The 14,731-nt window shown below is 44.8% G+C and overlaps 1 protein-coding gene across 6 annotated transcripts in view; it reads right to left on the reverse strand.

Moving 5' to 3' along the window:
• The window catches only part of IPO11 (importin 11), a 555,951-nt gene that overhangs the window by 316,323 nt on the left and 224,897 nt on the right, over positions 1-14,731 (reverse strand). For all 6 annotated transcript variants that reach the window (XM_073584259.1, XM_073584261.1, XM_073584258.1 and 3 more), the window contains 2 exons: positions 8,239-8,355; positions 6,727-6,840 (listed from right to left, as the gene is read on the reverse strand). In XM_073584259.1, the coding sequence (XP_073440360.1) occupies positions 6,727-6,840; positions 8,239-8,355 (231 nt within the window). The remainder of the gene's footprint in view (positions 1-6,726; positions 6,841-8,238; positions 8,356-14,731) is intronic.

A 14,731-nucleotide genomic window follows, 5' to 3' on the forward strand; every position in this document is an offset into this window, starting at 1 on the left:
ATACTTTGCTTGCAGCGCCTTTTGCATTGCAAAGCGCTTATCCGGGTGTTCCCTATGTTTCTGGACTAGCTCCTCGAACTCCGGATGTGTGGCAAACCTTCTATGCGGACGCCTGGTTTTCTTGAAGGAGACCTTGTGACCTGAGGCCGTGGACACATCATCCTCGATCTCTAAAGTCTGGTTGACCGCCTCAATGAGGCTGTCCACCGAGTCCTGGTATCCCAGGCTTTCTGGATTCCAGGCTTCCTCTTCCTCCTCCTCGCCCTCGTCCTGATCGCTTCCTGAGCTTGGCGACAGGGAACGAGATGCCCTAAAAATCGCCGCCGACTCCCCAGAGGGCCCGGCCGACGGAGAACGAGCTCTCTTACCATGAGCTTGTCTGGTGCTGGAGCGGCCCCTAACGGACGAAGGGTCCTGAGACGTGGACGAGCTGTCTTCCGCTGGCAGACCACCATCCTTGACCCTGCCCGGGCCCCGAAGGGACTCAATTGCCTTCGTAAGGGACATCATAGAATGCGATAAAGACACTGCCCATTCTGGGGGGTCCTGACCCCTGGGCTCTGCAACAATGGGGGGCTCCTGGGCTCGCTCCGACTCACAGGCTTCGCAAAATTTACCCGGCTGCGCCTTAGGCAGCCTGACCCCACAGGAAACGCAAACAGCGTATAGGAAAGAGTGAGCTTTCCCTTTGCCAGACATATTGCAGGGTAGGGTAGGAGGAGGAGGGTAACCCCTTCCTTGACAACCAGTGCGGCACTCGAAACGGGGTTGCACTCACCCACCGGTAACGTCCCCCCTCTTCCACGGGGTGCTCTGGACGCAGCGAAAACCCTGAGACGTGGACGAGCTGCTTTGCACACCTGTTCCTTCACGTGCCGTTACTCGCCGGGGGCACTGCGGTGCACTTTGGAGAGAGGCGGCGGGGTTTCCGACCGTACTCCGGCGAGGAAATGCAAGGAGGGGGAGGAGGGCGGGAGCCTCTGGTCACTGTGCGCGCCCGCCGCGCTCCCCGTGCCGCCGGAAGTCAGTGGGCGGGGCTTCCGGCCCCCACCGGAAGCGTCGGGCGGGCGCGGAACTCGCGGCCCTCCCCATACAGCGGGGACCGCGGCCGCCGGCGGAGCTTCAGCCGTACTCCGGCGGGGACCTGCGAGGAGGGGGAGGAGGGCGCGCGCTCCCCGGACACTGCGCACCCGCCGCGCCCCCCGGGCTGCCGGAAGTCAGTGGGCGGGGCTTCCGGCTACCACCGGAAGGGGCGGGCAGGCCTCGCGGATCTCCCCATACCGCGGGGACCGCGGCCGCCGGCGGGACTTCTGGCCACAGAGCGTCTGCTGCCGCATGTGGCACTACTCGCACCGGGTTCCACCGGGGAGAGAGTCGGGCCCCGTGAGAAGAAGTAACCCCGTTGGGCGGGGGAACAGACAGCCCCGCGGCGCCTTCTGGAGGGTCCCGTTCCGGGGGGTGACCCTACAAACAAAGGTGAGCCTGCCGCCGGGGGGCTCTCTTGGGGTGCTCTCAACCCCATCCCTGGGCGGGGAGGGGGAGGCTACTGGGGGTGGATGCTTCGATCCCCTGGCTCACCTGCGCCTCCAACTGCACCCCTGGTGTCACTAGCTAGGGGTGGAAGGGGCCAACCTGAAATCCCGCGTTGCAGGAGAGGAACAAAAAACGTGGAGTCCGTTGGGGATCGCCCATCGCTCACACGTGCTCGCCCGTTGTAGCTCATGGGGAAATCGAATCCTCTCATCAGGATGCGTTGCCCCTCTTTACAAAATAAAAAAGAAAAATGGTTGTCTGGGGAAAAGTCCCAGATGTGTCCCTCGGTGCGGGAGAGAAAACACGTGGAGGACTACTCACACGTGGTCGCCCGTTGGTGATTTGGGGAGATCGGACCCTCTCTATAGGATCCGTCGCCCCTGTCTTATCTTCAAAGAAAGGGAAAAAAAAAAAAAAACCTAGTCTGGAGCTCCAGACTGCGTGTGCCTCCATCAGACACTAAGCAAAAACTGAGTTACGCCCGGTCTGGGGGCGAGGGTGTATGCGGCGGAGGAGGAGCTAACTCTTTTTTTGTATACTTAGTGTCAGCCTCCAGACGGCAGAAGCACACACCCACAGTCTCTGTGTCCCCCAATGAGACGAAGGAGAAATCCAAGTGCGGTGAAATTGTGGGGAAAAAAATACTTCTGCAATTTTGAGATAGTTTACTGGATTATGGTTTTGTTTTCCTTGCTTGCTAAAAATAACTTGACATCACGATTCTCCAGATCTGTATAATTATGCCAATACCAAAATTCTCCAGGTTTTTTTATCATCATTATTTTAATAGTAAAAAAAAGATTTTGAAATTTGTAAAAAAAAAAAAAAATTGTCATTTTCTAAGTCTCATAACTTTTCCTGTTTTACCATAAATGGAGCCATATTAAGGGCCATTTTTTGCCTCCTAAGCTGATGCTTTTTATTGATATCATTTGGGGGTACACATGACATTTTGATCTCTTTTTATTGCATTTTTTGGGGGAATGTGGCGACCCCCAAAAATGGCAACTCTGACGTTCCTTTTTATTTTTCAGCATTTAACGTAAAGTTTTCAATAATTTCAGATTTTCCCAGATCAGATTTTTTGGAACAAGGTGACACCATATATGTTTGTTCTATTTAATTTTTTCATTTCCTTATTTTTGAAGGAGGTAGAGATAGAAGAATAGAAGGAACAAGACAAAGTGGAAGACCAGCAACCCGATGCGAAGATAACGGCAAAGAAGACCCTTGTGGATCTATCTATGCTTGCATAACATTAATCTTCCTACAGATCATTCATCCATTAAGTCGCCACGGCTCGAGACTGAGCTGAAGGCCTTTAAATAATAATATATATGTATTAAACTGTTATTTTTGTTATCTTTACATTATTTTTTCGCCCCCATTAGGGTACTTGAACCTGCGATCATTTCATCACTTGTGCTATACACAATGCCACAGTATTTCCGTTTAGAAAGCAAAATCACATTTGATCTATGAAGCCCAGCAGGCTCGGACTGGCCCACAGAAGAATCCTCCGGTGGGCCCCTGTGCAAGACTGGGCCACCACCCTCTTATATGAGCAGTACTTGGCACTATATACTTGAATCACTATGTACAGACAAAGGCAGCGTCTTATTCATTTAACAATCTACCAGGTTCATGGTTATGTATATTTGTGATTGAGGATAATGTCTTATTTGCATGTAGCTGAAAATAGGAGCCCTGAGTAGGTTACTGATGGACCCTTGGCACCCCAGTTTGATGCTGAAGCCCAGCCTCTGATTCACAGGAGGACTAAAAGGGCAGTTACGGGGGGGCTTCAGCAAGACCCCAGGCTACCATGATAACTTTACAGAACTTTGTGAATGAGTCACAAGGGGCCAATGAAAGAAATGTCATTATTTAAATGCAGCAATGGGAGTAAGCTCCAGTCGCTGCAGTTACACACACATGCCGGCTGTGCAACCCAGCCAGCACCTAATTGGTGTCAAGCACGCTTAGCTCCTGAGCCAGCTGTATACTTTCCTTAGCTATCTAAAATTGGATATGAAAGGGCATTAAGTAGTTAAAGTGCAGATATCATGGTCCTGCAGGCTGGTGCCAGTCATTGTTAATGTAGATCTACTAACTCTTATTTGCCAATTTGCCATATAGGTTACCCGCACACACAGAGGTTGCATTCCCTGCTAGGTAGTATACGCAAGTCAAGTTCTGCTTTTCATCTATCGAACTAAAATCATACAACCAAAACGAAATTCCACATGGCCAGGTGGAAGAGACCTCTAGACCAAAGACATGAAAACCGAAAAAATACTCAAAAAATTCCTCAGGTGAATGAAATAATATAGTGACTTGTGGGTTAAATGCCCAAAAGGTCTATATCATTCACCATGGTATTGTCAATAATATGAATAGGTTCTAATAATACTCCTTGATGCAATATAGAGGCTCAATAAAGAGAGCCAGAAATACTATATAGAAATTTTATTGATAATAATACAAAAAATAGTGACAACATGAATAACACTACAAAAAGGCAAGGGGCGGCAGTTAAAAGTGAATACAAGGTGTCATGTTATGTCATAGGGGAAATTACAACATCTTTCACACAAAACATATAAGTCAATTCAGCTAACAGTAAAAAATGATTTTTTTTAGAAATATAGATAGTATAGCTGGATATAAATATCAGGTGCATAGCAGATATACGTCTTCCCCCTAAAGTGATGGACAAATGCAGACATAGACATCTAGCAGGGAAACAGAAGTCTCACAACGCACATGATTGCATAACTTCAGCTGCTCAGAAAGGAAGGTTAAACATGATCCTCCATCTCATCCTATGTAACAGATAATGGCCTAAGTAATAACCCACAATAGAATGAAGTGGCCATTCAGTCACCAATCGGTGAGAGATTATAGAAGAGGAGTAGGAGTATTAATAAGGTCGTTACCTTCAGTCTGGAAGCAGAGAGCGCGTGTGGGACACCGGGAGCCTCGACGCGCGTTTCGCCTATGGCTTCGTCGGGAGGCGTGCCTTTTTGTAGTGTTATGCATGTTGCCACTATTTTTTGTACTATTATCAATAAAATTTCTATGTAGTATTTCTGACACTCTTTATTGAGCCTCTATATTGCACCAAGGACTATTACGGTATTAGAACCTACTCATATTATTGGCAATACCATGGTGAATGATATAGACCTTTTGGGCATTTAACCCACAAGTCACTATATTATTTCATTCACCTGAGGAATTTTTTGTCCTTGATCCTTTTGAGTTTTTTTCGGTTTTCATCTATTGAACTAACCCTGCAGCAGACATCTGGAAAGTAAAGGGGATAGATAGAAGGACGATGCCTCCGAGGAGTGACAAATATGGGTCACGGAAAAACTTCTAATTTAGGACAAATGGGGCTTAGAAGGAAGCCAAGAATTGACTTTGTATAAACTACATTGTTCTTTATAAAATGTAAGGTTCTGTGCACATGGGAGGGTTTTCTTTCAGGCGGCCAAAGACAATGCATTTTTCAGGCTGATTCTGCTTCAGAAAACACTCAATGAGGCTCTTACCGATTTCTTTTTTGTTAGCGTTTAACAGTTTCTAGACGCGGGTTGCTGACGTTTCTTGTGCTTTTATTGTGGGTAATTTTTTATTTTTCTTTATTATTAAGCAATGAATGAAACAGTAGCATTTTAGGAGGCAAAAAGGTCTCAAACACATTTATGAAACGCTTAAAGAAAAAAACAACTCCCAGGCGTCTTCGTGGTATTTTTGTAGCCTTGTGGCGTATAGAGGAGATTATAAGCTGAAAACGCCTAAATAATCGTCAGGTCATTTCTTTTAAACACTTAGGGCTTGTTCACACGTTGCATTTATGGCATGTTTATTCGCTGTGGATAAAACCAGGGTTTGACATTTCTGAAATCTCATGCACACGCTACTTGTTTTTTTTCCTTAGAAAATTTAAACCTTCAAAGCAATTTTTCAAATCTGCAGGGTCTCAATTCTTTTTGCAGCGTTTTTTTCCCCCTTTTCAAATGAATGCGGAAAAATGGAAGTAAATAGAAAACAGAAACAACCGTGCATATGTTGAGCAGTGTTTTACCTGCCGTAACTGGTCATTGAAGCCGAAAAATCTGCTACAAAAACTGAACATGTGCACATAGCCTTAAAAGGAATCTGTCATCCATTTTTAGTGATATCATGTAAAGATATCATTCAATTGTGTGTCACATAAGGATTCTATTAGGACTTTTGATTCCCCCTGACCCCGCACCTTTGATGCATAAATACCTTTTTATCTCTGTTAAGATGTATGTAAATCGCCGCGGTCCGGTCCGATGGGCGGGGCTTATTCAATGCCTTGTCTCCCCCCCTCCTCAGCTTGCTTCATCTGTGAATATCACAGATGCCGTAGTTTTCCGCGTTTGTGCATTGAAAAGGCCTCCGGCGCTTGCGCAGTATGGCTTCCTCAGCACTGCGCGGGGCTTTACTATGCATCCGGCGGCCAGGAAGTGTATCCTGCATTTGCAGACTTCCAGGGCATAGATCGCGCTGAAAAATACCGGCGCATGCGCAGTACCGATTATATGCTTTGCCCACAGTTGGGCAAGCGCCGGAGGAATTTTCAATGCGCAAACGTGGAAACACTACGTGAGCGGCAGGAAGAAGAACAAAGAAATGCGTAGAGCAAGACAGGGTGGGGGGAGAAGACGAATAAGCCCCGCCCATTGGACCGGACCGTGGCGATTTTCATACATCTCAACCGAGATAAAAAAGGTATTTATGCATCAAAGCTGCGGGATCAGGGGGAATCAAAAGTACTAATAGAATCCTTATGTGACACGCTATTGAATGATATCTTTACATGATATCACTAAAAATGGGTGACAGATTCCCTTTAAAGACTCAAAGACTGAACGAGAGCGCACCGCAAGTCATTTTTCAATGTCAATGAGTAGAAAGAGTCTCACGGGTGTTTTTTCACAAATTTACAGATTTTTTTTTTTGGAGCGGATCAGCTCTAAAAGAATCTTCAAAAATTATATGTGCAGGTGAACCATAACATGTATTGGGCTTTTGGCAACATAACAGCGACGTTTTTTGACACCAGTATGTCCAGTCCATAACTGGAAACATCCGAGCACGTTCGCCCATCAGCAGTTAGGATCCATTATAATGAACAGGGAATGGACTGATGATTACCTTAACCAGGTGAATTAATGTGGTCAGGATGGCGCATCGCAGCATATTGTGTTCTTCACTTTGCTTCCACAGAAGAGGTAAATACTGAACAAGACAACCAACAAACGGCCGAATCTATGAATAGCAAACACATCAGGACATGTTACTATAATTTCCAAGATGAAAAAACCCCTGCACTTATACATGAATGCAATGCGCTCCATCCATGCAGGGACACTCAATGAAGCACTTACAGCTCACATTTCCGTTATGCCTACTATGACACTATCACATACTTACTTAACTCATTTTCAAGCCTTTCTCATGTCATCCTCCCCATATCAATAAGCACAAAGTAGTTAACATTGAAAACTATAAATCTTAATAATAATAGTAATAATAACAATTAAAAATTCAATTACTATTGAGCCGTTGCAGATTTTCTTGTCTTAAATAGAGATGGGCGAAACCGAACAATGAATTACGGCTTCCGTACTGAACACCAATTCAATAGTCGCAGATGTAAGCTGATGCAATACATTCTCCCCGTTTTTACGTGGGTTTCCTCCGGGTTCTCCAGCTTCCTTCCACACTCCAAAGACATGATAGGGAATCTAGTTGCGAGTCCCAGTGGGGACAGTGACGATGATGTCTGTAAAGCATTATGGAATTAATGGCACTATATAAGTGACTAAAATAAATCAATTTGCCTAGGAATCTGTTGAGTCTGGGTCAAGAGACTCAGAGCTGGGCCGGAAATTGCAGTTTCCAATAGGACGGTAAAAGTCGGAAACTAGCCTAACACTGAAAAAAGGAATGGGGCAGAGAACTGTCAAGACTAGAAACAAAATCCTGATGGATTTGTAACATTTTTGCTGATAACTCAACAAGATAAGGGACTTCTTTATGTTTTTTTCTATTACCGGAGAACCCGTTTAAGGTTTTTTTTTTACTTCTCTGCTAAATAGTTGTCACTAAACACACATCTTTATAGAAGCCTACCCTACTGATATTAAGCAATGACCAAGTGATTAGAGGGGCTGTCCACTACTATGATGTTGATCCTTCGGACAATGTCATCAATAACAATAATCAGAGGGGTCCGAGACCTTTCACTCTCACTGATCAATTGTTTCTAGCTCTGGATGTAAACAGTGCGCAGAACAGATCAGACCCCTTATAATAAAATAATAATCTTTATTTTTATCTGGCGCCAACATGTTCCGCAGCACTTTACAGTTTTTCCACACATTATGATTGCTGTCCCCGACAGGGCTCACAATCTAATTTCCCTATCAGTATGTCTTTGGAATGTGGGAGGAAACCGGAGAACTCAGAGGAAACCCATGCAAACACGGGGAGAACATACAAACTCCTTGCAGATGTTGTCCTTGGTGGGATTTAAACCCAGGACTCCAGCGGTGCAATGCTGCAGTGCTAACCACTGAGTCGCCGTGCTACCCCTTGCAACTCAACATGCTGAAATAAGGCACCGTTCTGCAGAAAAGCATACACAGATACTTAGATAATTACCTGCAAATTCACCCTTTCTATTACACAAGACAGGACATGGAGGATCTGCATCTTTGAATCACATTCTGTAACTTGCTGAAGCAGTTGGAAGAGCAGACTGAAGATGGACTCCAGGTACTGAGACAAAGAAAATCAGACAGTTTACCCACAAAAATAGAAATACCAATAAAATGACTATAATGTAAGTATTTTTAAGGTACGTATTCACAAAGTCGCAGGATCACCCTGAGCGTGAATGTTTATTTCGATGACTCACAGCTATTCTTCACCAATTAACATGCACACTCATCAGAGAATGCAGGATTTCTCACTGGAAAGAGGGAGACAAACAGCAGACCCCTCCCTTGGCAGCGGCCTATCTCGTCTGGGAACAGAAGGGTGGGCATGTAATCCAATATGCCCAATCTTTATTTCACTCTCCTTGGATGGCAAATGTCAGACAACCCCAATTAACAGTAGGATGTTGATTGGTCAAGCAGAAGTCATCAAATTTGGCAGACATTTACCTAACGTTTATGGACATAACACAGTTTTTTATTTTCCCGTTTTTCAGCCTTGTCACAATGAACATTAGATCAAGGGCAGATCTTGGTAAAAATTACGGATTGGGAAACAGCAGCTTTAAAGGGGTTACTACAAGGAAAACCCCTTCTTGATCAAAATGTTTGTCCCCGATAAAATAGTAAAGCTTATACTCACCCCCCTTGCCGGCGCCGCGGTGTTGGCATTGACTCTCCAATGCTGTTCTTGTGACGCCGGTGTCCAATCAACACTGGCATCACTGTACCTGCCTACGAACAAACGAACATTAAGAGGAAATCCAGGCTGCAATTGATCCTTGACTTCCTCTTCATGTTCATTTCGACAGAAGATGGGGACAGTGACACCAGCGCTAATTGGGGGCTAGCGTCACGTGTCACAACAACAGCACATGAGCCCCAGGGAGAGCGAGTGCCGATACCGCTGGAATGGCGCCAGCATGGGAGGCGCGTATAGGCTTTATTATTTTATGGGGTCAAGGGAGGGGTATTAGAAGAAGTTTTCCAAGTAATCTGGTGTTTCTAAATAAGCTTGGAGATCGAAATCTGCAGTCCAATCTGTGTATTCTGTCACTGGTGAATAAGGTGGAACGTAGAGGAACATTACTGAATAGGCATGATGGAGGATGTCCGAAAATGTCTGAGGAAACAATTCAAGATGTGAAACAGCAGCTTCTGGCATCTCCAAGTAAATTGTTGCAAGGCTTTCCAAGGAGACAGGCATGTCGTATACCACATGTCAACAATCTCCAAAGGAATGTAGCCAACAAGATCGCCTGATTTAGCACTGCCGGATTTTTTCCTTTGGGGCCATCTGAAAGGTCAGGTGTACAATAATAAGCCATGAACATTACTGGCACTGAGAGAACATACAGCGAGAAATTTAGGCAATGATCCACAACGTCCTGCAGAAAACATTCAACAATAAGAAACGACACATGAAGGTATGCGAACAGGAGACATTTTTTAACATTTGCTTTAAAACATCAGTTTCTTATGAACCAAGGTATGTACAGTCCAACTTTCAGTACGATAGATTGTCTCTTTTAGAAGTTACAGCAATTTTTCTGGGTACAGTAGTGAGTGCATAACCCTGTACTTTAAAAGAACGGGAGACTAGTCAGGCGGGTCCCCAGCGGCTTCTTCCTGCCTACGCCACTAAAAGCACGGCAGACTAGTCAGACAGGCGGGTCCCCAGCGGCTTCTTCCTGCCCACACCACTAAAAGCACGGGAGACTAGTCAGACAGGCGGGTCTCCAGCGGCTACTTCCTGCCATGCCACTAGAGTGGCAGGTTTCTCCCTATACATGCACACAGGGGGAGACCGGTCATCCAAGGTGTGGAGGAGAGGAAGAAGCCGCCAGGAACCTGCCTTTCCGACTAGTCTTCCAAGTGGTTTGGTCCCTGGCTTTTAAAGTATGTATTCCTCCGAAAAGTTGTGGTGTTTCAAAGCCAATAATAGCTGGCTGAGATCATACAGTCAATACCGGATACATACTGCCTGTGGTTCGGGCAGCATGTGTCAGCTGTCAGGTTCCCTTTAAACAGCTAAGTATGATTAGCTCCTCGTAGATCGAAATTATCAGCCAACAATTAGCTTCACACTATGGACAGTGTTAGTGTTTTCCAGAATTGTCGGCAAAAGTCCATATTTCCATTATGCAAAAACAGTGTATGTCCGGAATTGTAACCTCATCAGGCATTTAGACAAGCTAAGATATCTAATTGCTACATAAAATAGTATAAAGTAGAGTAAGTGAATTATCAATCTCGTTAATTTGAGGTTACAGAGATAAAATCTATGTGCATGCTCATAAAATCCCATCTTCTCTAAACACTAGATGAACGTCACAAAAACTGTTCAGACGAATAATGGAAAAAAGAACAAAGGGTATTTTACTCAGTAAGTTTATAAAAAAGCAGAAGTGGGAATAGATAAAGCATTTTACTCCTTATCCAACATCTTATCTATCTCACATAGTGACAGCTGGGCAAGAGAGAAAAGTGGAAGATGATCACTTGGGGTCAGAGGATTTTTAGGACTGTAAGATCTATTTCCTGTAGCCTTCATTGTGGAAATGAAGCACACCATGGGGTGAAGTCTACTTCCACCAAGAAACTGACACTAAGAACAAACCAATGAATGCTACGAGAAAGTGATTTTAAGGCGAGTACCAAAAATCTCAGACACCTCTTTGGGGGACACAGGAAACCATGGGACAACCCAAAGCAGTCCTGGAGTGGGAAAAGATAACAATATTACAGAAAGAAGAATAGCAATCAGTCAGGCTACCACCGAGTGACTGCTGCTTGCAGAACCCTTCTTTGAAGACTTGCATCCACTGACACAAAGGTAAGAGCTCTGCAAACTTTTGGACTGTAGACTAACCGGGATGCATACAACACAGGAGGCTCCTACAGATCCAGTGGAGAGAGTTGTGACCAAGCTGGTGGTACATTTTCTTAGCCCGAACTTCCAGAATAGCAGATTGAATCCAGCAAGCAACGGGAACCTTAGAAGTGGTGAGACCTCTACAAGGGCCTACCTGGGTGATAAATAAGGCATCCAAATATCAGAAGGGATAGAGAGAGACAGGTAGAGCGGCACAGCTCTGACCACGCTAGAGCCTCTAATGGGGATGAGAGGCGAAGGAAAGAGGGATCTCTCCTCATTAAGGTGGAAGGCAGAGAACATGTTCGAGAGAAACGATGGTGCCAAACACGAGAAAATACTGTCCCAAAAGAGGAGGGTGACAGGCAGGAGCCACCCTTTGGAGACTTGCCTGAGGAAAGAAATCAGAGAACAAAAAAACCTTGCCAGAAAGCTGGATTGGGCAGATGTCTCTCATCAGCTTGAAAGGAGGGGACTGTAGGTCGTCCAAGACCAGATTGAGGTCCTTTGGATTTAGAGGGGGTCAATAAAGTGGCTCTAAAGTTCATCCTGCCCTGATGTAAAGTTCTGACCTGAGGCTTAGAAGTCAGGTTCCGCTGGAAAGGGATAGCCAAGGCAGAGATCCGGCTCCTGGGAGTCAGCCCAAGCTTAAGACCAAAATGTAGAAAATTAAACGGAGAACAACATTGAAGCTCTGCCATTAAACTCACACCTACGTAAAAAAGGCCTTCTGAGTATGATGGTCAAAATATGACAATTATCTAAACTGGATAGCTCGGTGCCAATAGGCCAAATGTAGCATGCTAGGTAAAAGTGACTTTAAAAAAAAAAAAGGTGTGTTCATAGTGTCAGCCTCCTGATGACAGCAGACTTCATCTCCTTGTTTCCTGTGTCCCCCAGTGAGGCGGCCGAGAAATATGCCTATCTGCAATCGTGTACCCAGGCTCTGATTCATGCAGGCCATGGATTGGGAAGCATAAATCAGCTGACAGGCTCCCCTTAGAGTATGACAATTTTACTATTTCCTCTTTCCTCCTAAACTGGTAATGTTGCGCCACACATCCAGGTCAAGAAAAAAAAAGTAACAAAGGTCATATCTGTACTGTAAAATGTAAAAAAAAAAAAACACCTCACAACAGTCCACTAGACTACAAGCCACAGAATCCAAAAGACAAACGAGTCTTGGCCAATACAGTCGAAGAAAGTGTTACAATCCCACCATTAGGTCTTGTTGACACGTTACGCTTTTGCTGCGTTTCCCACAGTAATAAATGCAGCTTTTTACGGTACCAGCAAAGTAAAGGAGATTTCTGAAGTCTCATGCACACACTACTTATTCTTCCTTACAGATTTTAAGCAGTTTAAAATCTGCAGTATGTCAATTCTTTCACTGTTTTTCATCCATTAAAAGTTAGCAGGAAAAACGCATTATTCCCCTAACACTCCAGTATTTGCATGATTTTGGTGCAGAAATGGCTGCTTTTCTTCTGTACAGGTTTCTCTGTCAGTTAACTTAAAAAAACAGGAACGTCTAAAGGCATGTAAATGGTCTAGAGCATGGAAGGGCAATTCATTTTCCCAAGGGGCCACATGAGAGACCGTAACTGTTGTGGCGGGCCGAACCAATAGGCTGAAATTATAGCTTATAAATCAAATGCTTTTTTCATTCAACCATAGTACCTTGGTCAACAGGTTCTCCTACACCGTATGTCCCCACAGGCTCCTACACAGTATGATGCTCCCACGGCCCTTCCCCACACAGTATAATGTCCTTACAGCACTCAGACACACAGTATGATTCCCCCACCTCACAGCATGGTATGATGGCCCTCCTCACAGCGCCTTCAACATGACGAGTCTCCTCACAGCGCCTCCCTTGACATATGACGGGCCTCCTCACAGCGCCTCCCTCGACATATGATGGGCCACCTCACAGCGCCTCCCTCGACATATGACAGGCCTCCTCACAGCGCCTCCCTCAATATATGACAGGCCTCCTCACAGCGCCTCCCTTTACGTATGACAGGCCTCACCACAGTGCCCTACCCCCTTGAGTCTTATTATAGTCTTCCTCATAACAGTATCATTGCCTCTAGACACAGTATGATCCCCCACACACAGCTCCCTATATACAGAATGGAGCCCACACATAGCCCCCCATATAGTATGAGACCTCAACCAGCCCCTAAAAGGAACGCGAGACCCTCTTATAACAGTATGAGCCCCTATATACAGTATTAGTCCACAAACAGCCCTCTATATATAGTATGAGCTCACACTCAACTACATCTATTAACAGGATGAGCTCACACAACCTCCCCTCCTTATATAGTATGAGCCCTCACACAGCCTTCCTATATACAGTATGAGCCCCCCACACACACGGCCCCCCATATAAACCGCATTCCAAGTTATTATGTAAATGTTATTTTTGTCTAATTTTCCTAAATGGTTGATGCAAATGAGTCAGTATAATGTTGAAATCATCAACCAATAGAGTATAAAACAAATTTTACGGGCAATCCTCCCAATGAGAACAGCATTTTTCTCAAAACTAAAAAAAACTCAAAATGTACTGTTCCAAATTATTACGCAATACAGAGTTTCCAAACATTTTATAGGTTATGAAGAACCAAATATGGAATGGTCATTTGTTGAATTTGCAGCATCAAGAGTTCACATTTACTAAAATCAAAATATATTTCAATCAAGAACATGTCAACAGGCCAAGTTTCATGTTAACATAAGACCCCTTCTTTGACATCCCCTTCACATTTCTTGCATCCGTTGATCTTGTGGAATTTTGGACAGTTTCTTCTTGAATTTCTTTGCAGGATGTCAGAGTAGCCTCCCAGACCTGCAGTTTTGATGTGAACTGCCTCCCACCCTCATTCTCCAAAGGTTCTCAATAGGGTTGAGATCAGGGGAGAATACAGGTGACACCATCAGCTTTTCTCCTTTTATATCCATAGTAGCTAAAGCATTGTCATGCATGAAGATGATTTGCTACGACTGGCACAGTTCTTTTTGTACCATAGAAGAAAGTGGTCAGTCAGAAACTCTATATAATAATTTGCTGAGGTCATTTTCCCCCCCATCAGGGACCTTAAACGGGCTTGCCCACTCTCTTCCCCATGATTCTGCCACCTTCTCGTTGATGTTGCGTTGTTGTTGGGACATGATGGCCATCAACCAATCATCCAGTACTCCATCCATCTGGAACATCCAGGGTTGCAAGGCACTCATTAGTAAAGAAGACTGTTATAAAATAATTCATCATGCATGTCTGATTGAACTGCAACCTTTTCTGCTTGTGAGCACTGTTTAGATACGGCCGAATAGTAGGTTTACCTAAATCTGAAAGCCTATGTAGGCTCCTCCACCTTGAGATTCACAGGAATCCAGAGGCACAAGCAGCTTTAAATGCCTGTTTGCTGCTTTGTAATGGTATTTTAGCAGCTGCTCTCTTAATCCAATTAATTTGTCTGGCAGAAACCTTCCTCATTATGCCTTTGTCTGCACAAACCCATCTGTGCTCTGTATCAGCCAAAAATCTCTTCAA

This window comes from Dendrobates tinctorius, unplaced genomic scaffold (genome assembly GCF_039654945.1).
Source record: "Dendrobates tinctorius isolate UK_male_01 unplaced genomic scaffold, ASM3965494v1 ptg000083l, whole genome shotgun sequence".
NCBI lineage: Eukaryota > Metazoa > Chordata > Amphibia > Anura > Dendrobatidae > Dendrobates > Dendrobates tinctorius.